Source organism: Oncorhynchus mykiss, chromosome 4 (assembly GCF_013265735.2).
Source record: "Oncorhynchus mykiss isolate Arlee chromosome 4, USDA_OmykA_1.1, whole genome shotgun sequence".
Classification (NCBI taxonomy): domain Eukaryota; kingdom Metazoa; phylum Chordata; class Actinopteri; order Salmoniformes; family Salmonidae; genus Oncorhynchus; species Oncorhynchus mykiss.
The window spans coordinates 17,461,075-17,482,356 of NC_048568.1; the positions used below are offsets into that span (position 1 = coordinate 17,461,075).

The following is a 21,282-nucleotide window of genomic DNA, read 5'->3' on the forward strand; positions in this document are numbered from 1 at the left end:
AACGAGTTCAAACAGGTGCAGTTAATATAGGTAATGAGTGGAGAACAGGAGGGCTTCTTAAAGAAAAACTAACAGGTATGTGAGAGCCGGAATTCTTACTGGTTGGTAGGTGATCAAATACTTATGTCATACAATACAAAATGCAAATTAATAACTTAAAAATCATACAATGTGAGTTTTGTATTTTTGTTTTAGATTCCGTCTATCACAGTTGAAATGTACCTATGATAAAAATTACAGACCTCTACATGCTTTGTAAGTAGAAAAACCTGCAAGATCGGCAGTGTATCAAATACTTGTTCTCCACACTGTATTTGCAGCCTGAAATATTGAACCTTCCTCCTAGAATACACCATAAAGCAGGACTTGGCCAGAGACATCCTAAACCCCCATGTTAGAGACCAATCTTCCACAACTCTCACAGCTTCTTGCATCTTCCTCATCACACATTTGACATTCCCACCTCTCTTTCATACTCATCTGCATACAAAGCCACGCCCACTCCCTGTCCCACCTCCTTAAAGATGCAATTTGCAGAGAAATCACTGCCATTTCCTGGTTGCCAAAATTCGAAAAGTCAGCCTAATTTCAGTTTGTCACAAAAAAGCAGTCAATGTAAATAATAATTTTACCATCTAAACCACTGTGAATATATATTTTCCATAACCAAAAATATTGTATTTTCAGCTGTTTGAAGCTGGTGTATAAAAGTGAAGGTAAAAGATGCAAAAATGAAACTTACAAACAGGCAGCATAGAAATCGTACACATGGAACAGATCTACCGCATTTTAGACTTGCTTTCTATGCGACTGACAGATCTATAACTCACATTTCTTCTATGTGAATTTGGACAGATCGCCCAAAACGTTACATATTGCAGCTTTAAATATGTAATCTTTCATCAGGGTTAACAACACCGGACTAACTACACTTCCCTGAGAAGAAACATTGCCCACTTAAAACCACACTGACAATTCTGACCCCACCTTCACCCTTATGACTCAATCGAACTTGATCAACAACCCTTCCCTCCACATGGTATTGAAAGCTTTCTCAATGACAAAATACACAACACTCATCACCTCTTTTATTGTCAGGGCCTTGGCTATCTCTGTGCTAATTGTCATCAGGGCATCCATGGCAGACCTCCCTCTCCTGAACCAACTCTGTGCTACGCTCATCAAACCCTTAACTTCCCAGAGATACAGTACCTACAGTCCTACTCACTATCATATTTTCTGTCAAGTCACACATGTTGGATGTCTGCGCGATCGGCCGAAAACTGCACGCCCTAGCAGCATCTTTACCTAGTTTTACAAACGGCAACACCACAGCACATTTCCACCCAGCAGGTACCACCCCAGTCATCCACAGCATATTAAACAACCCTAACACAGCTTCCAACACACTATCCGGTGCGTGCTTAAATATCACATAACACACCCTCGAGGAGCAGTCCGCCTGCAGCCCTCCAACACCCTTGTCATCTCAAACACCCTTGTCATCTCAAACATGCCCTTACGAAAAAAGATTGCAGTCAGAGTGCAGTATAACTCCAGTGCACTACAGTATGCTGCAAATACTGCATCCAAAATACTTTTATGCAGTAATTTTGCAGTGTAACGGCAATACGGGTGCAGTACACTGCAGTTATTCTGCAATTACTGTGTCCAAAATACCACAGTCAACTGCAATTGCTGCACTTTCAAAGCTGTAATAGTTTTTGTAAGGGTAGAGAACTCATCCATAGCTTCTCCTGACTCCCCCTTTCTCTTTAAGACATATCCATGCTTCTTTAACTTTTCAATACGTCTCTTCTTACTCTCATAACACAGGTGCTCACATCTATGAACCGCTGCATTTGTCTTTTCTGTACTTGATACAGCTGTGACGTTTTCTTCTACCAACACTGGAATTCCAACTCTGCTTTTACTCCGCTTCGCCTCTTCGCTGTAAACTGTCCCAAAGTTCAACAGGGATCGACTATCTCTGCTATCGATATATTTTTCTCTGCTGTGTGGCAGACTGTGTAGTCGATTCATAGCTTTAAAATGTGGCGGATAAATAAAGATGTCCCACTCAGGCCGTTTACAATTGAAAAAAATGGTCACAGTTCCGGTCTGCTTAAGGGGTGTTTCTCCCATAGGCACCAATGCATTAGCAGCTGGGTCTGGTCCGCTTAGTTCATTGATTTGTATATGAACCAGAAAAAAGGAGCGAGTGAGATGTCTCGCTTCCTGTTTTATCTCTGATAGCTATGATCCATATCCGATTTCGGATTTCCTGATATGATTAGGGGTTGGGAAAGAACGAAGTTCATTCAATTTAGCTAGTCTTTTCTGAAACGTAACTGTTTCGTATGATTTGGGAATTTAGAGTACGATGTAACTCAAGTATTACGATTCAGTAAACGTACAAAGGCAAAGCGCTGTTTTTATTTGTGAAAAGAAGCGGCTAGGTTAGCCAGCTAGATTTAGCCAAAGCCTTTAGCCTGCACTGTTGAAATGTCTGCCTCGGCCGGTGTCTCTCCGTCAGCCCAGGGCACTGCCTTGGTCAGTCCAGGCACGGGGATGTCCATGTTTCGGTGGCTTGAGGTTCTGGAGAAGGAGTTTGACAAGGCGTTTGTTGACGTCGATTTACTACTGGGAGAAATCGATCCAGATCAAGCTGACATCACCTACGAGGGTCGTCAAAAGATGACAAGTCTCAGCTCCTGTTTTGCTCAGCTTTGCCACAAAGCCCAGACGATTTTTCAACTTAATCACAAAGTCGAGGTGAGCACAAGCTTTTCTTGTATCAATGTTAAAAAGTATGTGTATGATCATCTGGTATGTAAGGGTGTGCTGGTTATGTATGAATTATTAAATAGCTGTCAGAATGTCACTTTCCATGACAGTGCGTCTCTGCCCATCCAGCTGACTGTCAATTGAAATAGCTAATTGACATAGCTAATCAGGCATCACACACACACGATTTGAGTGCCCCTCCACGTTGACAAATCTATTGATGAGAGAAACAAAATGAAGGATCATGCTATCCCTTACTTCACGTATGACCTCACCATGCTCACATTAATGAATGTTTGATCAGGAGTGTAGTTGACTCTGTCAACAAGACTTTCCCAGCAATTCCTGACTACCATAGAGCTCTTATTACTGCATGTAAATCAATACTGCATTTCAGCCTTCAGCTTCAGCTCAATATATTGCTGAGGCCCCCAACAACACCAGAACGTCATTGCCTATTAGGCTATTTGACGTGGCTAAAGTAAACAACATTTGTGGAAAATCCGCTATCATGCAATTTGCGAAGTGCCTCAGTTTTCTGTCCATTGGCAGAGTGTGTGACCATTTAAAATGATTCTAAGATATATTGAGAGAAAATAGGTTAGATCTGCATTGTTACATCCTTACCTAGGCCTACATGTTTTCTACCGGCCTACTGTAGTTTTATGAGCTAATGGTAGGTTGATACAATGGTCATATTAGATGGTGGTTGTCCCCATGTCAGGTATCGGGTTTATAGCAGGAAGGGTAAGTCAGAAGCCCATGCTAAATATACATCAAAGGCCCAAAAAAATCCATGCCTTGTGCGGCCAGTGGCCATTGTGCCCTTCTCCCTGAGTGCTGCGTGCTCCATCACGTGATTGGGTCTTTCTCACAGGCTACAAGTGAAGACGGACACATCGGATCAAATTCCGAGGTGCATATTGAAGATATTGGAAGAACATCCACATTTACTTTTCTTCAGCCAACAAGATGAGTAGGCATAATGGACAGCAAAAGCACTAGCCTATGTCAATCTACTATCCCCCATAGTACAAAAGTCAACCTATTCTGTGCGAGAAATAAATATTTGTTTACTACATGATTCCATATGTGTTATTTCATAGTTTTGATGTCTTCCCTATTATTCTACAATGTAGAAAATAATAAAGAAAAACCCTGGAATGAGTAGTTGTCAACTTTTGACTGGTACTGTATGTATGCATTTTGTTTTGTTTTAGAATGGACCATTATCATGCACCTGTATCAAAACAGGGGCATCGGGAAAAATACATGTCATCTATGCACTTAAATAGCGAATGGAAGACACTTTTCTCCATGGTTTATTTTCATGCCAGGCAAGTAGGCTATACTCCTGTTGTAAATATAAGCAAAGTGCTTAATATTAGGGAAGTTGAGAAATAAATATAGAAAGCTGGTGCGATTCTCCTCTTTTTAGTAAAGGCCATCACTCTGTTTGCTCACGCAATTGCATAGCCTATGGAAATGTTGCGCAGCATGAGCTCAAGGGTTCTCATGAAGTGTTTGATTAGATTTTCAAATACATTTGCATTGTCGTCAGTGATTAGAGGGACAATAGAGTGCTGAGTACCAGGCAGTTAGCAAGTTTGGTAGGCTACTAATGACCAGCAGCATCAGAGCTTGGAGAAGCCTAATCACTGTGACTATACGGTCACTTGGAATTTGACTGCCCTCATGACTCGTGACTGCCGATGCGGCGGTAATACGATCACCGCAACAGCCCTATTTAGGCCTGCCCTACTAGACTGTTATTGATTACCAAACATAAAAAAGTGATTGCTCAGCTATTAAGACTTCCTCAGCCTCGTCTCCGGACTGTTACTCGGGTATTGTTTATCAGGAAGAGGTCAGCCGGACGCCTGTTTTTTCCTTCCTTCATGCTTAGAGAGCACAGTGTTTAGGAGCAAGGATATAGAGACTCCAACCACGAGACACACATTCCACACTTGCCCAACACTCTATGTCACATCAGGAAGTCCTGCCCCTTTTTGACGTGTGTGTGTGTGTGTGTGTGTGTGTGTGTGTGTGTGTGTGTGTGCATTTGTCTGCTTGCATGCGTGTGTCTGTATGTGTCTTTGTATTTTGTTGGTTTGGCGTGCGATGCCAGCAGCTGCACTGTGTAGGCTAATGTTTCTCCTGATGTAGCATACTGCCACCTGTGTGTCCAGACATGTGGGCTGTCTCAGTCTGAATAGGCAAAAGTGGTCAGCAAACAGACACACACACTCCTAATGTCCTGAATTATTTAAACTGTTTTCCCCCCTACTACCCTACATTTGAGGAGTAAATACAGGCTAAACTGTCTTAAATGGTGGGTTGTACTGTAGAATATTCTAGGCCTGTTTGATTTAGACTGGGTCTCTATTATAATGAAGGCCTGCCTGATTACTGCAATGATAGATGAGTCTCTGTCTGAGGATGATGATTGATAAATCATTTAGGAGACGGGTAGTTTAGTATTCAGGTAGATTCACATGATATAATCACACTCCTCTTTCATCATCATAGGTGGAGTGAATCCTAACCTTATTCAAAGAATACTGTGGATCAATTCATTCATACAGCTGTGACATGCAGGTGGCCCCATTTCAATGCCATAAATAAATAGATGAATTGTTCTCTGCACTCCACTCTGCTTCCCGTGTTGCCAAGCTGAATAAGCTCCAGAGACAAGCACAAATATATCTATTTTTTTCCCAGGGTTTTGTTGTGTACAATAGACAACCTTCAGCGCAAGATCTGTAGGCCAATTCATTTTGGCACAATTCCTTCAGGCTTGAATAACAAGGAGCCTGCTTTCTAAGAAAAATAGCATTGTAAAATCTGATGGAGAACAGACTGGAAATGTAAAACGGGAAAAATCAAAAATGGAATTTGATCCGTGCTGGGATAATGATTTGGACCTGGTACACTTGACTTGACTAAACATACATGATGATGAGGGTTCCTAAGAATCTAGGAAGTCTGAAGAAGCGTACAATTATGTAACTCTGTCTGTCTGACTCTCTCCCTCTCTCCTCCAGGCTCAGCTGGTTGGCCTGCGATCGGAGCTGACTGACGTGCAGGCAGAGAGGGTGGTGGTGGAGAGGGAGGTTCACGACCAGCTCCTCCAGCTCCATGCCATGCAGCTGCAGCTTCACGCCAAGGCTGGGCAGACCGTGGACTCGGACTCCATCAAAGACAGGATGGTAGGGCACCGACCACACACCCTTACACCCACACGACTCTCGCTCTAGTTTCTACTACGTACGTCCTACTGTGGTTTCTTATGTCGCTGTTCCGTCCGAGAATAAAACTACCTTTATGCGTCTTGGACATTCTTGGGAAGAAATACAAATACCTTTTTTATTTTTTTATTTTTTTTACCGTTGTTGATGCGTTACTGTACCTGAATCTTCGGACTGCTAAATTATATTATGGTATACCTGCTAAGGTTCCAGTGGGCCTGTAAAGTGGTAAATGGTCGCATTCTTCCCCACTGCTTGGCTGTGATTTTCTAACCTCTGACCCCTTCTCTGTTCTTCTCACCTTAAGCCTGTTCCCTCAGTGGAGGAGATGGTAAGTGTGTGCATGTCCTCTGTGTGTTTGTTGTTGTTTGGTTGGGGATAGCTGTGTGTCTGTGTCTGTACTCATCCCACCCTCAAGTTCTGTCTTTTCCTGCTCTTGCTAACAACAGTTCATCAACAAGTCCAACAGGCTGCCTATGGGGCTCATGCTGGCAATGACTGACAGTGACAACTGATCTGGAATTATTGTAGCTTTGTTACATTGTCTATTATTGCCTATTCATGTATGTCCGTGTTGCCCCATTTGATTGGAACGTGCATGTTTTGTTACTTGGAACGTGTTTTGTTTCAATTGTCAAAAAAGCGCAAAGGGAAGTCAATGATTTCCAGGATGTGTGTGTGTGTGAGTAACCCAGTTTGTGTGTTGTTCGTTCTTAATCAGCAGAAGTGTCAATGCTTTGAACTTATGACAGCCAAACCCACAGTCACCGATCTTGTTTGCGTGTATTTTGTTACCAAGTAGATATTTAATTTCTGCTTCACCGATACTGTATCCATGTTTGTCTGTGACATGGTCTTTGTGGCTGCAGTCCAGCCTGTGAGGATGCAGCAGTGGACTGCTCTTTTCCTGCTCCCTGCCCTGCGGGCTGCAGTGCCTGTCGACTGCGCTTCCTCTAATGTTGATCAGAGGAGATTGCTCCAACCTCCAGTCATGGCCCATTCTCTCTGACTCCTCAGTGGAGCAGGGATGGGTCTCTGTACAGCAAAGTGCCAGCTGACCGGAGTAAAGCACTTTCTCTGTAGAGTTTAACTCAACCATTTCTCTTTGTGTGTGTGTGTGTGTGTGACAGGAGAGGGAGCTGCAGGACAACAAGAAGGAGAAGGTGAAGGAAGTGAAGTTGGAGGCAGAGGTCAAGCTGCATAAGAAGGAGAATGAGGCCCTCCGCAGGCACATCGCCGTACTGCAGGCTGAGGTCTACGGGGCTAGACTGGCAGCCAAGTACCTGGACAAAGAGCTGGCTGGAAGGTAACCCTAGCTCCAGCTCCAACCCTAGCTCCAGCTCCAACCCTAGCTCCAGCTCCAACCCTAGCTCCAGCTCCAACCCTAATCTTGACATAACGCAAATAGGATCTTCCCCTCCAAATTCCCAATTTAACCCCTGATCAGGGCCATATCCATTTTTCCACAAACAGAAGCAAGCAGATTTGAAATAGGGAGGGACTACCTGAAACCAATAATGCTGGCATTGGTAACTGGTTGTCTTTGTGTCCATTGTCTCCAGAGTTCAGCAGATCCAGTTACTGGGTCGGGACATGAAGGGGCCCGCTCATGACAAACTATGGAACCAGCTGGAGGCTGAGATCCACCTCCACCGCCACAAGACAGTCATCCGAGCCTGCAGGGGGCGCAACGATCCCAAGAAACCCCTACCTTCTCCAGTAGGGCATGTGAGTAGACATCAGAGCCATCGCTAGGGGATTGATCTTAATTGTAGTTAAGGTATTTGTACTGTTTGCTTTTCACTATTTATTTGCCTGTTTGATCTCTCCCTCAGGAAACAGATGTACTGAAGAAGACCCAAGGAGTTGGTCCTATTCGTAAAGTAGTGCTGGCCAAAGAAGATCACGAGGGACTTGGAATTTCAATCACGGTAACCTCCACCAATTTAGCCCAAACCAGAAAGTGTTAAATGCTATGTCTTAACCCGTAGTGTGTTGCTCATCTGTCATGGTCCATACCTTAATATGTGTGTGTATGTCTTATTTCCGGATGGAAAGGGTGGTAAGGAACACGGGGTGCCCATCCTGATCTCAGAGATCCATCCTACCCAGCCTGCGGAGCGCTGTGGGGGGCTCCATGTGGGTGATGCCATCCTGGCTGTCAACAGCATCAACCTGAGGGACGCCAAACACAAGGAAGCCGTCACCATCCTCTCACAACAGGTCAGACTCGGCTCCTGGGAGAGAGAAGGGCTGAGTGCTCGCATCTTGAATTCAGGCAAACTTAGCCTGCTGGTCCAGATATGTTTGCTTTGTTATGTTTGTTGTCATGCTATACATGTATGACACAATGACTGCATTGAAGCGTTGGTCCATGTACACTAAGGGACCATTCTAAGTAAAACAATAGTAAAAAGCTAAGACATTCTTTTTGTGATTTCAAAAGCATTTATTGAGTTGGGGACACCTTTTTGTGTGAGTCTGTGTGACCATTTAGTGGTTAGCCTGGGGGTTAAAGCTTTTACTGAGAGTCAGTCATCTCTCCTCTCTCTAAAACATCAGTGGTGACCTCGGTCAGTCTACAACCGGAGGTTCATGCTGGGGTTAGTCAATTCAGCCTGCGGGACTGCTGCTCTGCATTGGGGGGGGAAACAGTTAATCATGCCTCAGCAAACCAACAAATGAACTAAGTAAGCTCTTGTTAAGTTTTGTCTCACCCTCTGTGGTGTGTGTGTGTGTGTGTCTCCTCCAGAGGGGAGAGATAGAGTTTGAGGTTGTGTACGTAGCCCCGGAGGTGGACTCTGACGATGAGAACGTGGAGTATGAGGATGACGACGGCCATCGCTACCGGCTCTACCTAGATGAGCTGGAGGAGGGGTCAGCCGCCAGCAGGAACAACGGCACCGCAGACTCCGCATCGCTACAAGGTATGTTATGTCTACTGTACCTCATTATTCATAGAAAACAAACACATTGTTTTCATAGTAGTATGGCTTTATTTTAATGTGCGTGCATTTTAAACAATGTTGTCTTACTTCACATTTCGCTTGCTTTATACAAATGGGAGTCTTTGTGTTAATGTGAAAATGGACTTTAAAGAGTGCCAAAATGACATATGAGCATATGGGAATGAACCGAAAATGTAGCGTTTCATCCACCTGAAAGGCCCACAGAAGGTGATGGTAGATCCTCCAGTAAAGAGAGAGTATTCACGTCTGTCTCTCTCTGTCTCTGTGCCTACTGCTGCAGCTCTGGAGAAGATGTCCGTGAGTGACAGCCCGGAGAACGGAGACACCGGGATCTCCAGTGAGACGACATCGGAGGAGACCCTGTCTAAGGCTGCTGAGTCCGGAGAGAGCTCGTCATAGAGCGGGGGGGGGCGGCTGAAAGACTGAAGTGCATGTGTGTTTGTGTACTATACTGTATGAGATTTGAGAGACTGGCCTGCACCAGATTCCCCCGGAGGATATATGTGGGGATAGAGTTGACTCATCATTAAGTTGTTATGGAAACACACTCGGAGCTCTGTTGAATTCACGTTACTATCTTCGTGCAGTGGTGAGGAGCCAATTAGATGAGACCTGATATTGAGGAGAGGATGTGGGTCTAGTTTGGAGAAGATGGTAGATCTCTCAACTGAGTGGTATTTTTCTCTGTTTGCGTATAGTTACTGATCCTTTTTTACCCCACACTGACGACACTACCTTACTGGGACTGCCCTGCTGGTAATGAATACTATTTTACAAGGCCGAGAAAGATCTTCTCCCTTCATAAATGTTGGCTTTTATTTCTCTCTTCCACATGTAGCTATTGTAGATGAGGGTCTTTCTCTCAACTTGAATGTTCATCTTCTACCACTGATTATGGTATCGATGTTGAATCCCACATCAAACCTGCACCGCTCTTAGATCCACCTACCAGTAGGCCTAGTCCTTAGTGTTCAGAATATGAGAGAGCTACATTCACCTACTGTATGTCAAAACAGAATGTACAGTGAAAGAATTCTAACTATATCAGCTATGAGGGTGTTCCATCTGTGTTTGATCAATGGTATCACATAATGTCACCATAGTTCAGTGTTTAAATGCTGGATACATCTGTTTTTCAGTCCTCTGAGCACTCATTACACAATGTTTTTCTTTAATGGCTCAGTTAAAAAAAAATTATATTAAAAAAACTCAATATAAAATCATTTCTGGGTAGCAATCAATTAAAATGGTTAAATAGAAGCAAATTGCTCCTCAGCAAGAGCAGTTTCTCAAGCAAGAATTGTGGTAGAACTGTCTGAGTGGTTTGAGTGAGGAGGTAAAAACTAGCTGTTATTGGCAGAGAGGTTTGGAACTCTCTCTTTCTTATTGGTCTAACAAATGTACCACCTGGTGATGTCAACAGGCAGGCAAAATCTCCATCCCACCAAAACTGGCTGAAATGTCAGGTGATCTTTTCAAACAGCTCTTATACTAAAAGGGCATTATCATAGTTAATGGTGTTTAACTGACCAGTGTTTTGTTGGGCTATATCTTCAACATTACACGGACAATGATATGATTTGCGTGTGTATAAAGCACTGCAAATTGAGTCGTCTGTAAGAGGAAGTGAGCGGTCAGGGGGACAACTCAAAAGGACAGAATAGGGAGACACCGGATTGGAGGGACAAATCTTGTCTTTTCAGTTGTCACGTTGACCGAAATCAGAAGTGCAATGTCTTTATTTCTCCTTTGTTCTATTCCCTTTTAACAAAGTACATATCTTGCCTTTTGGATGCATCTCCCAAAAGTCCATCGTTGGTTGGTTTTCCCCACCCTTCTCTACTGTCAGTGGCAGTCAAACTGTCTTCAGACTCGTTAGGACCCAAAGATGACTGACAACAGTGTGTCTGCTGCACTGTGTTCTGATATCTTCTTTAAATGTATTTATGTCACCTTTATTTAACCAGGGAGGCCAGTTGAGAACAAGTTCTCATTTACAACTGCGACCTGGCCAAGATAAAGCAAAGCAGTGCGACACAAAACAACACAAACAAACTTAGTCAATAACACAATAGAAAAAACATATGTACAGTCCGTCATAGGTTGGTCACCTTATCTGAGTGATGGGGGTTTGTTTTCTAGCTTTATTCAATTCATTTTACACAACCAAAAGGTTTCTGTATATGCAAAGGATAATAGCAATAGAATGTTTTTATGCACGATCCATTTATTCAAATTCACAAACTATCATCTTAGACTATAGAAATAAATCTGTATATGCTATATTAATGTATTAGCTATTTTAAAATCATTTTTGTAGATCATATTGGAATTTAGCTACTGTAGTAGCATCTCTACTTATTACAAATGTACCCCCATGGGTGGGGTCATGACAATCTGCAGCCTTGTGTTCTAGTGTTGATTTCATTCATGGCCATTTCTTATCAGTGAGGCTAAACTGCAGGTCCGGTTTTGGATGTAAATTGCGCTTTGATCTAACTCAAATGCTCTGCATGAAGGATGTGTCCACACCCTGCTTAACGTTAGTGAAATGAGAGCGGCACTAGAGACCGAGATGTCATGCCATAAAGAATGTTCATCTTTCCGCTTGTTGCCAGGGATTTCGCCCGAAGGAACAAAGGCTACCTTTTTGTACACAGTTTTTTTTACCCGACCTTGTTTTCTTAATGTTATTTTAAAAGGGGTCTCTGAAGTATCTGTACGTAATGTATAACATTAAATAAACAAATGTATTTGCCCAATGTGGTCTGTGGATAGCCCTGCCGTCAGGGCTCAGATCTCTTGAAGGATTCAATCTTCACTAGGTTGAAATGTGAAGATCCAAATGTTTGAATGAGGAACAGAATTATTAAGTGGAAGTTAATTTTTTCTGATCTGTTTGTTACTATAATATTGCTTTTGTTCAGTGAACCACAATGAACACCAGGGGGCAATGTAAACTGTAGAACCAGTCGGTACAGTCTGAGTTTATACATACATGAAATGTTGCTAATTAAGTTATGATTCAAACTGCTGATCTTAGTTATGGTAAAAAAAATTGCCAAATACTTTAAATAGGCTGCAATTTTAGATTTGAACCGTTTAAGCCGTTTCCATGGGAGGCACAGTACAAAACAGATGGGCCTTCAATCAATTGCATACTCTTTACGTCCTTTCATCTCCTCAAAACCCATTGGAGAAAGTCAGAGGGGAGGGACATCAGGCTTGGTTGAGGATACAGAGGTCTCGAGTAGTATGCAATTGAGAAAAAGCCATACTCTTCAAGCTCATATGAACAAAGTCAGCAGTCTGCAAGAAGAGACATGACTGGAATTTGAGGGGATAAGCTGAATAGCTAGGAGCAGTGTGTTCACAGAGAGCTGCTCTGAGTCTGAGCTTTCATGTAGTTTTGGGTTGGAGGCTGGAGGTGTAAACAGTGTTCCACACCCCTGTGTGAACGACCAAGCCGAGGCCACTGGCAGACACCACCTCACACACACATACAAAAGACTAGGCTTGAGTAGAGCCTATCTCCATCAGACCATCACCCTACCCCCCCCGCTTCTGAAGAGACCAGTGACGTGTTATCAGGGTCCTCAGATAGGCCGTCATACCCCCCACATCCCAGCTTTCTCCCCTCGGGTGGGCCCATAGCTGGGAGGACTGGGCAGCAGCGTGGCTGATCATCAGCTGCTTCCCCACGACCGACACCAAACTGCCACATTCCTCCACAGACAGACACAGGCTGAGTGGAGGTGGGGGGGATCCTGCAAACTTCCTGCTTCTTTGGGCGCTGGGACTGGAATGCCGGGCATCCTAGGGCCGAGGCTACGGCTGCTGAGAAACACATTTTCACATAGTAAAGAGACCTTGACATGAAGAAGTCAACTGCTGGTGTTTTTATTCAGGGCTCAGCTTACAGCCAACATGCAGTAGACACACAGAACGTTTTGAAAGAGTGACATCACAGAGAGAATAACTTCTCGCAGTACATGTACATACAACCCAGCTGAAAAGATCTCCCAAAAATATTTCACAGAAATGAAAGAGTTCTTAGCTCGATCCCAAGTTCTGTCTTCAGTACACAGCAGCAACACCACACGCACAGGTGCTTTAAATACAGTCGACAGCATTTATTCCATTTATTTTTTCTTTCCTCTTGGCAATATACATTTTCAAACTATGCCCTTGTATGTACACACCTATACACAATCGACTAGACTGTAGTATTGGTACCATTCAACATGGCTTTGTATTCAACATCCATTTAAATGGAACTGGCCTGTATAGTAGTTCACCATGTCCAGCTAAACAGAGCATCTGAAAAACACAGCTCTGTGATGTGTTTCAGTCCAGTTTACTCCCCTAAATCCCCTACCGGGCGCTCCTCAATACGCCAGACTAACTGTAAACACTCTCCTGTTGCCTTTTCATTGGCTCGCTGATCTCACTGACCAGATCTGCCTCCAGACTGACACAGAGCAGCGATGCAGCCGTCGGCTTCAGAGCCCCCTGCAACATGGTGACAAAGCCCCCATTGTGGGGGACCCCATGCGGTGACACCAGTCCTTTCAGTCACTTCATTCACAGTGTGTACTTACAATTCTTTGTTAAGAGCACGGACTGACTTTGTTAAACATCCTATAGTAGGACCCGCTGGGGACAAATCTACCACTTTTAACTGGGGTGCTGCTTTATTTAATAAAGCATTCTGCTTCCTCTATGCTTCCCTGCTGAAAGCAGCTTAACCTCAGACGAGAGATTCTGAAGGCTTTATCGTGACCTCAAAATATACTGTACAGTTAAGGAACGAAGTCACATTATTTCTTAATGTATGTTACAGTCACAAGCATCAGTCACAGTTGAGAATGAGGAGAGGTATTTTCCCATTTTCAGGATATTTCCTGTCTCCATCACCATTTGCTTTTTAATAAAATCACCCCACCCCTTAAAAGAAATAGGACAGTTGAAGTAACCATCTGTATTTTCTTATTCACAAAATGTCTGCCAGCACAGCCTCAGATACAAGCACTGTCGTCTCCCACATTCCTGAAAGTCAGTTGAGAAATAATTTAGCGGTTGTGTTTGCTACAGTAAGCTCAGTCCAAAATGGCCGTGAACTGATCAAAATCACAGTTTGACAGTTTAGTCCTGTAGTCCCAGACATGTTCCATCTTCAGGTTCCTCCAAAACTGCCCTCAGGGTCTGGTCTATGGTCCGGCCTGTGGCCCATGGTGGGAGCCACCCTCACACAGTCCCTGGGGGTGGAGTAGGTTTCCTGGGGCCTCTGGTAGTCTGAGAGGCCACTGCTCTGGCCCACAGGCTTGTTCACCTTGGGGCTGTCGTAGACCCCCTCAGAGTTACTGTGTCCCCGGTCTATTTTGAGCTGGGGCATCTGGTAGCCCCCGGAGGAGCCCACCCCTGCCTTCCTGTCCAGGGTTTTAAAGGATGGGGTCTTGCTGAGGACCACACCTGGGACGCTGTAACTAGCCGGGTCGGGCAGGAACCCGTCCTTGTGGAAGGTGTGATGCTCGATGATGGGCGTGGCGTACTCTGGCTCCTGGTTGGTGAGAGGCAGGGCATACTGGTTGGCTGTGTGCAGGTAGTCGTAGTGGGTGGAGGGGTTGCTAGGATCCTCTTTGGTCTCCGTGTCCATAGGCCGGAACGTAGAGCCCTTCCTGGCCACTGTGCCAACCCCAATCATCAGAGGCTGCTGGTACTCTGGAGGACAAGGACACAGGCCACTTAAGAACAGAATACTACCAACTTTATTACCGATGATCAAACGTGACAATCTGTTTTAGAATGAGCATATTAAAACACCAAATCAAAAAATTGTTTTCACTCAGTTATAATGAATAACATGACTCTGTTATAGATCAAAAGGACACCAATATTTCAACACAGACATTATCTCTTTGATTTCTCTGCATATACAGGTAGCAGGTTAACAGTGCACAGGGAGCCTGTGATCTATCTAAATATAGAATATTCAACCCTGGCAAAGTATGTGAATCATTAATAATTGGTGCCCTGAAGGGAAGCTGTGGATTATTAACAGTAGCAGTAGACCATTATTCATCTGGCTGCCTCTCAGCCTGTCAGGAACTATTCAGCAGACTAGTAGAGGACTTTCCAAAGTCAAGGATTACACCGGCTAGCCTCCTGCTGGCTCCAGCTTTAATGATCAAACCCTCTCCAGCTTACCCAGAATTACATGTAATTACTGATAAGAGCCAGAGAAGAGAGGATCGTCAACTGGCTTTACAGGCCATTGTGTGATGTCTTCTTACTTTGTATGGTCGGTTCACACACTGAGCCAGGAGCTTACAATGAGTTCTAGATTACCTTGGCCATGGAGTGAGCAGAGAACTGTAAAGCAGAGAATTGTGTGTGCGAGAAGGGTCACAGTTACTGTGAATGGAGTTGTCTGTAAAGAGTGGAGAGCTTGACTTTCAGAGTTCACCACCACACACTGCCTGGGTGATGGAGTAATTATGGATCAATACAAGTAACCCAGCCTCTCGTGAAGGAAGATGGAAGTTCAATAGCAGGTGGTGGTGCCTAGGGCTGTTACGGTGACTGTATTACCGCCACACCGGCAGTCACAAGTCATGAAGGGAGTCAAATTTAATTATGATCATTTAGTCACGGTGATTAGGCTTCTCCAGGCTCTGATACTGCTGATGGTCATTAGTAACCTACCAGACTTGCTAACTGGTACTCAGCACTCGATTGTCCCTCTAATCACTCTGACATCAATGCAAATGTAATCGAAAGTCTAAATCAAACACTTCATGAGAGCCCATGAGCTCATGTTCTAAAACATTTCTATAGGCTATGCAATTGGGTGAGAAAACAGAGTGATGGCCTCCACTAAAAAGAGGAGGATCCCATCAGCTTTCTATAGGCTTTTCCTAATATTAAGTAGGGCTGGGCGATATGACGATGTATATCGTGTGACGATAAATAAAGCATATCGTTTCATATTAAGCTCTCGTTTATTTCATTGTGTCGCAAATCACACTATACGGCAATATTTTTAGTCAGTTGGACGGCGCTTTGCGTTCTTCCACACGGCACGTGTGAAAGGAAATTTGCAACACAAACAAACATGGAGGAGAGTGAACGTGACACAGAGCACGGAGGCACAGAGCTCGGCCCTAAAAGAGGGGCTACTTCGCTCACATGGACGTGGTTTGGGTATGAAAAGTCTGACACGGACCAGAAAACAGTCCTCTGCTAAATATGCCGCAGGCCTCAAATACCACTAACCTATTTTACCACCTACGCAAGAATCATGTCAAACAGTACGGTGAGAGTCTATGGATGAGACCCCAAAAAATGTGTAGAGTGCTCAAAACAAACCCCCAACTTGCTGAGGCTTTTGCCCGCGGCAAACCATATGAAAAATAATCAAAGATGGAAGGAGATAACAGCTGCCGTTACAACTTACATCTGCAAAGACATGGTCCCAATTTACACGGTGGAGAAACGGGGGTTTCGTGAGTTGGTGCCAACACTCTGCCCAAGGTACCAAATGCAAATTGATTTGTGACATGTATTAAATGCGAAAATAACATGCAAAGCGGGCAAGCTGCCCGAGTTACACCAGGAATGCACAATCCCTGCATCAGTGCTCAGACTGTCCGCAATAGGCTTGATTGAGGGCTTGTAGGCCTGTTGTAAGGCAGGTCCTCACTAGACATCACCGGCAACAACGGTGCCTATGGGCACAAACCCACCGTCGCTGGACCAGACAGGATTGGCAAAAAGTGCTCTTCACTGACGAGTCACGGTTTTGTCTCACCAGGGGTGATGGTCGGATTCGGGTTTATCGTCGAAGGAATGATCGTTACACTGAGGCTCTTGAGTGGGATCGATTTGGAGGTGGAGGGTCCGTCATAGTTTAGGGCAGTGTGTCACAGCATCATCAGACTGAGCTTGTTGTCATTGCAGGCAATCTCAACGCTGTGCATTACAGGGAAGACATCCTCCTCCCTCATGTGGTACCCTTCCTGCAAGCTTATCCTGACATGAAAGTTACATTAATTAATCTAAATTAAGCATATAGGAATACCTATTTCTTTGTTAAACGCTCAACACAGAATTGCCGCATGTGCACACTCCAGCAAATTATTTGGAGAAAATATCCCTTCTATTTTATTCAGCTTTGTAAAATAATATAAAATAATGCCACGGAATTCTAAGCTAATCTTATCTACTAAATGAACTAGTGTAGCCCACTGCCATATGGCATAGTCAGATCAGGACCTAACATAAAGACAACTCAGTATGCTATTCTGTTCTTCTGAAATAGACTACATTTTCTTAATTTCATGTTTCTTTAGAACTTATTGTGAAGGTGTAGGCTATATTACATGGATTTATTAAACTGGATTTATTCAAATGTAGATGTTCCAAAGGTCTGCATCAGTGGTTTGTAGGTTGTGTGTGGAAGCCAGGAGATGCCAAAAGTGTTCATGCTAATTAACGGTCAATTACCATGGGACAGGCAGTTATTTGTTTGACAATCACCAGCTGACGAAATTTCGTGACCGCCACAGCCCTAGTGGTGCCGCCACAGCCCTAGTGGTGCCGCCACAGCCCTAGTGGTGCCGCCACAGCCCTAGTGGTGCCGCCACAGCCCTAGTGGTGCCGCCACAGCCCTAGTGGTGCCGCCACAGCCCTAGTGGTGCCGCCACAGAATGCTTCTATATTCACTTCCATGGGTGCCTCAGCCTCTTGAGTTGTGATGATTGGACGTGTGAGAGTATGGACGTACGTCTCAGTGAGTGCATGTGTCCTCACCTGCCATGGTGCTGGTGACCAGGTCTAGTTTCTGTATTGGGTCTTTCTCTGAACTGTAGCTGATGGTGAACTCTGTGGACTGGTGCCTGGCAAACGGCTGCTTGATCTGCTTCCAGCAACCTGAGGGCCGGCAGGCAGTAAAAAGACAACTCCACAGACAGACATAATGACAGGACTCTAGCATGGAGAGATAGCACATATATAAGCCCCAGATGCAAGCCCAGGCCTGACTGAATTTTCACTAACCACAACCCCCCACTACACAGCACAGACATGTTGTCACAGATCAACAAATGGGCTCTGGTAGTTTCATTAAAGCAGCCATAATGATAAGGAATGATATGTAACCTGTCCACTGCCCGGGTATCACTATAACATGGATTATCCTGCCTACAGTTTGTAAACAAAGGATTCTAGGGCTCATCTTCACCATACATGTTGTTTCTCACAAAAAAAGTGATTCAATTTTGATGTGCAGTAATATGAATGACATCTTTTACAATGTCAATTGTTCACCGACCTGGTTTCTGGGCATCTGAAGATCCGTACGAGTTCTCTTTTGTCTTCTTCCTGTGACAGAAAGACAAATGCCTTTGTGAACTCCAGTTACACGGAGGACAGTGGTGCTCCCTCACCCCATTCCTCTGATAACCTCCTGGGGGGAGATGAGGCACCACTGCCTGGCTCTGCTGAGCACCCCTTCTCTCGTTTCTCTTCCCCCCTCTCCCTTTTGCTCCCTCTCACGGGGAGTCAAACAGCTGGCCACATCTTCTGACACTGACAGATGACCCCGTAAGGCATTAGCATGCTTCAGCCGAACCGAATGAGAGTGCTCGCATACTCCGTTAGAAAGACCTTCGCTTGAAAAACGAGAAAAAAAGCGTCAATAGTACTGTTTGTCCATTTTGAGACGCAATAGCCAGTTCCTAGTCTGAATTAGGGTTGCGCATTTTCCATGTGAAGTTAAGCCCAGGAATTTTGCTTAAAATTCATCAAAGAAGTTAGCTTATGACAGTGAACCTTTTTTTTGTGGGATATACAAGGCAATTCTAGGTCTTGTGGCATATTTTGGTTAAACTATCCCCAATTCAATGGAATTGCAACCGTCTGTATGCACAGTGCACTCTTCCATTACATGTACAGCTGATTTTCAAGATCTTTCACACTAATGAGATGCTATTGAGCCCACACTACTACACTGTCTGAGCCAAGGACTACATGCTTTGATTACAATACTGGGTGGAGTAAATATTTTATATGACATACATGTTTTTTAGTTAACTAGTAAATAGTAGCCTACAGCAAAGTGTGTTTAAATAATTTCTAACTAGTTAGTTTTTGCTACCATGTGGGTTTTAGCTTGCCTGCTAACTGAGGAGTGTTAATTCACCTGTTTCCATACATGTTTCATTTTTTTTAAATTATCTTACACAGGAGTTGTTTAATCTAACTGCTTAACTATTTATCTGTGGAATTGTATTTGTTTGTTTTTTTACTATTGTTTTCTAATCTTTACAGGAAAATGCCATGGGCACTATCTGATGTGTGGAGACATTTCACTGTTTCTAATGTAGTAGTAAAAGCAATTTGCAAATAATGTGTCAAACCATATGAGAAGAATGCAACAAAGATGCAGAATAATCTGAAGTGCATAAAGTTGCCTCAGTGCTCACAACAAGCAACCTCTGACAAAAGTCCCTCTGCCTCTCTTCGAGGTGAAAATGACAAATCAGACACCTTATCAATAGCAACAGCTCACGGTCCTCCTGGAATCAGAAGTTTTTTTTTTACCTCAATGGAGGAACATAGTCAGAGAAATGCTGATGAATGTCTTGCTTGAGCTGTGTATGCAACTGATTCACCTCTTATGCTCACAAGCAATGTGTATTGGAAGACATTTCTGAATGTTCTTCGCCCAACATACACCCCTCCAACCAGACATGCTTTATCTACTAATTTGCTGGATGCCGATTTCAGAGTTCAAGTGAAGGTCAAGCAAATCATAGAGAAAGCAGACTGTATTGCAATCATCTCTGATGGGTGGTCAAATGTTTGTGGGCAAGGAATCATCTCCACCTCTCAACCAGTATTCTAAAAGAGCACAGACACAAGGGACAACAGACACACCGGTCTCTACATTGCAGATGAGCTGAAGGCAGTCATCAATGACTTGGACCACAGAAGGTGTTTGCACAGGTGACAGACAATGCTGCGAACATGAAGAGTGCTTGGTCTAAAGTGGAGGAGTCCTACCCTCACATCACACCCATTGGCTGTGCTGCTCATGCATTGAATCTGCTCCTCAAGGACATCAGGCACTGAAAACAATGGATACACTCTAGAAGAGAGCCAAGGAAAATGGTTAGGTATGTGAAGGGTCATCAAGTTATAGCAGCAATCTACTTCATCCAGCAAAGTAAGAAGAATAAGAGCACCACATTGAAGCTGCCCAGCAGCACCAGTTGGGGTGGTGTTGTCATCATGTTTGACAATCTCCTGGAGAGGAAGAAGTCTCTCCAAGAAATGGCCATATCACAGTCTGCTGATATGGACAGCCCCATCAAGAGGATCCTCCTGGATGATGTATTTTGGGAGAGAGTGGTAAGCAGCCTGAAACCTATGGCAGTAGCGGATTGAGGGAGACAATGCCATCCTGTCTGTTGCTCCAAGCAGAGGAAACTGCAGTTCTGAAATACATCAAAAAGCATGAAGACTTCTGCCTGAAGCCCATACACGCTGCAGCGTTCATGTTGGACCCCAAGTATGCTGGCAAGAGCATCCTGTCTGGTGCAGAGATCAACAAGGCCTATGGTGTCATCACTACCGTGTTTCGCCACCTTGTCCTGGATGAGAGAAAGGTTATTGGCAGCCTGGCAAAGTACACTTCCAAGCAAGGGCTTTGGGATGGAGATGCAATATGGCAGTCGTGCCAACATATCTCATCAGCCACCTGGTGGAAGGGACTTTGTGGATCTGAGGCTCTTTCCCCTGTTGACTCATCCTCCAAATCCCACCAACATCAGCCGCCTCAGAGCGCAACTGGTCCTTGGTTGGGCACACACACACCAAAACACACAACAGGCTGACCAATACAAGGGTTGAAAAATTGGTGGCCATCTGGGCAAATGTGAGGCTTTTTGATCCAGACAACGAACTGATAACAAGTTCAAATAGGTGCCATTAATACAGGTAACGAGTGGATGACAGAGGAGCCTCTTAAAGAAGAAGTTACAGGTCTGTGAGAGCCAGAAATCTTGCTTGTTTGTTATTGACCAAATACTTATTTTCCACCATAATTTGCAAATAAATTCATTAAAAATCCTACAATACTATTTTTTTTTCTCGTTTCGTCTATCATAGTTGAAGTGTACCTATGATGAAAATTACAGGCCTCTCTCATCTTTTTAAGTGGGAGAACTTGCACAATTGGTGGCTGACTAAATACTTTTTTGCCCCACTGTATGTTG

General features: G+C 44.1%; 2 protein-coding genes across 3 annotated transcripts in view; one reads left to right on the forward strand and one right to left on the reverse strand.

The window, feature by feature from the left end:
- Window positions 1-2,191: 2,191 nt before the first annotated feature.
- On the forward strand, window positions 2,192-11,766 carry gopc (golgi-associated PDZ and coiled-coil motif containing). 2 transcript variants are annotated; one of them, XM_021600422.2, is made up of 9 exons: window positions 2,192-2,775; window positions 5,832-5,996; window positions 6,343-6,366; window positions 7,166-7,341; window positions 7,598-7,763; window positions 7,871-7,966; window positions 8,094-8,258; window positions 8,788-8,962; window positions 9,285-11,766. In XM_021600422.2, the coding sequence occupies exons 1-9, from the start codon at window positions 2,506-2,508 to the stop codon at window positions 9,401-9,403; spliced, it is 1,356 nt and encodes a 451-aa protein (XP_021456097.1). In that variant the 5' UTR covers window positions 2,192-2,505; the 3' UTR covers window positions 9,404-11,766. The 2 variants fall into 2 exon arrangements, with proteins under 2 accessions (XP_021456097.1, XP_021456098.1); XM_021600423.2 differs by lacking the exon at window positions 6,343-6,366 and having other exon boundaries at window positions 2,194-2,775.
- Window positions 11,767-12,888: 1,122 nt separating this feature from the next.
- Window positions 12,889-21,282, reverse strand: part of dcbld1 (discoidin, CUB and LCCL domain containing 1) — a 36,040-nt gene continuing 27,646 nt past the window's right edge. The window contains exons 13-15 of the mRNA XM_021600424.2: window positions 18,336-18,385; window positions 17,816-17,935; window positions 12,889-14,725 (exon numbers count right to left, since the gene is read on the reverse strand). Of these exons, the coding sequence (XP_021456099.2) occupies window positions 14,181-14,725; window positions 17,816-17,935; window positions 18,336-18,385 (715 nt within the window). The 3' untranslated portion in view covers window positions 12,889-14,180. The remainder of the gene's footprint in view (window positions 14,726-17,815; window positions 17,936-18,335; window positions 18,386-21,282) is intronic.

What these genes read in the sequence shown, in the direction of transcription:
- gopc (XM_021600422.2), top strand. Translation starts at nt 2,506, where the DNA reads ATGTCTGCCTCGGCCGGTGTCTCTCCGTCAGCCCAGGGCACTGCCTTG. An exon ending in TTCCCTCAGTGGAGGAGATG is followed by an intron (nt 6,367 to 7,165) that starts GTAAGTGTGTGC and finishes TGTGTGTGACAG; the next exon opens with GAGAGGGAGCTGCAGGACAA. An exon ending in AGACTCCGCATCGCTACAAG is followed by an intron (nt 8,963 to 9,284) that starts GTATGTTATGTC and finishes CTACTGCTGCAG; the next exon opens with CTCTGGAGAAGATGTCCGTG.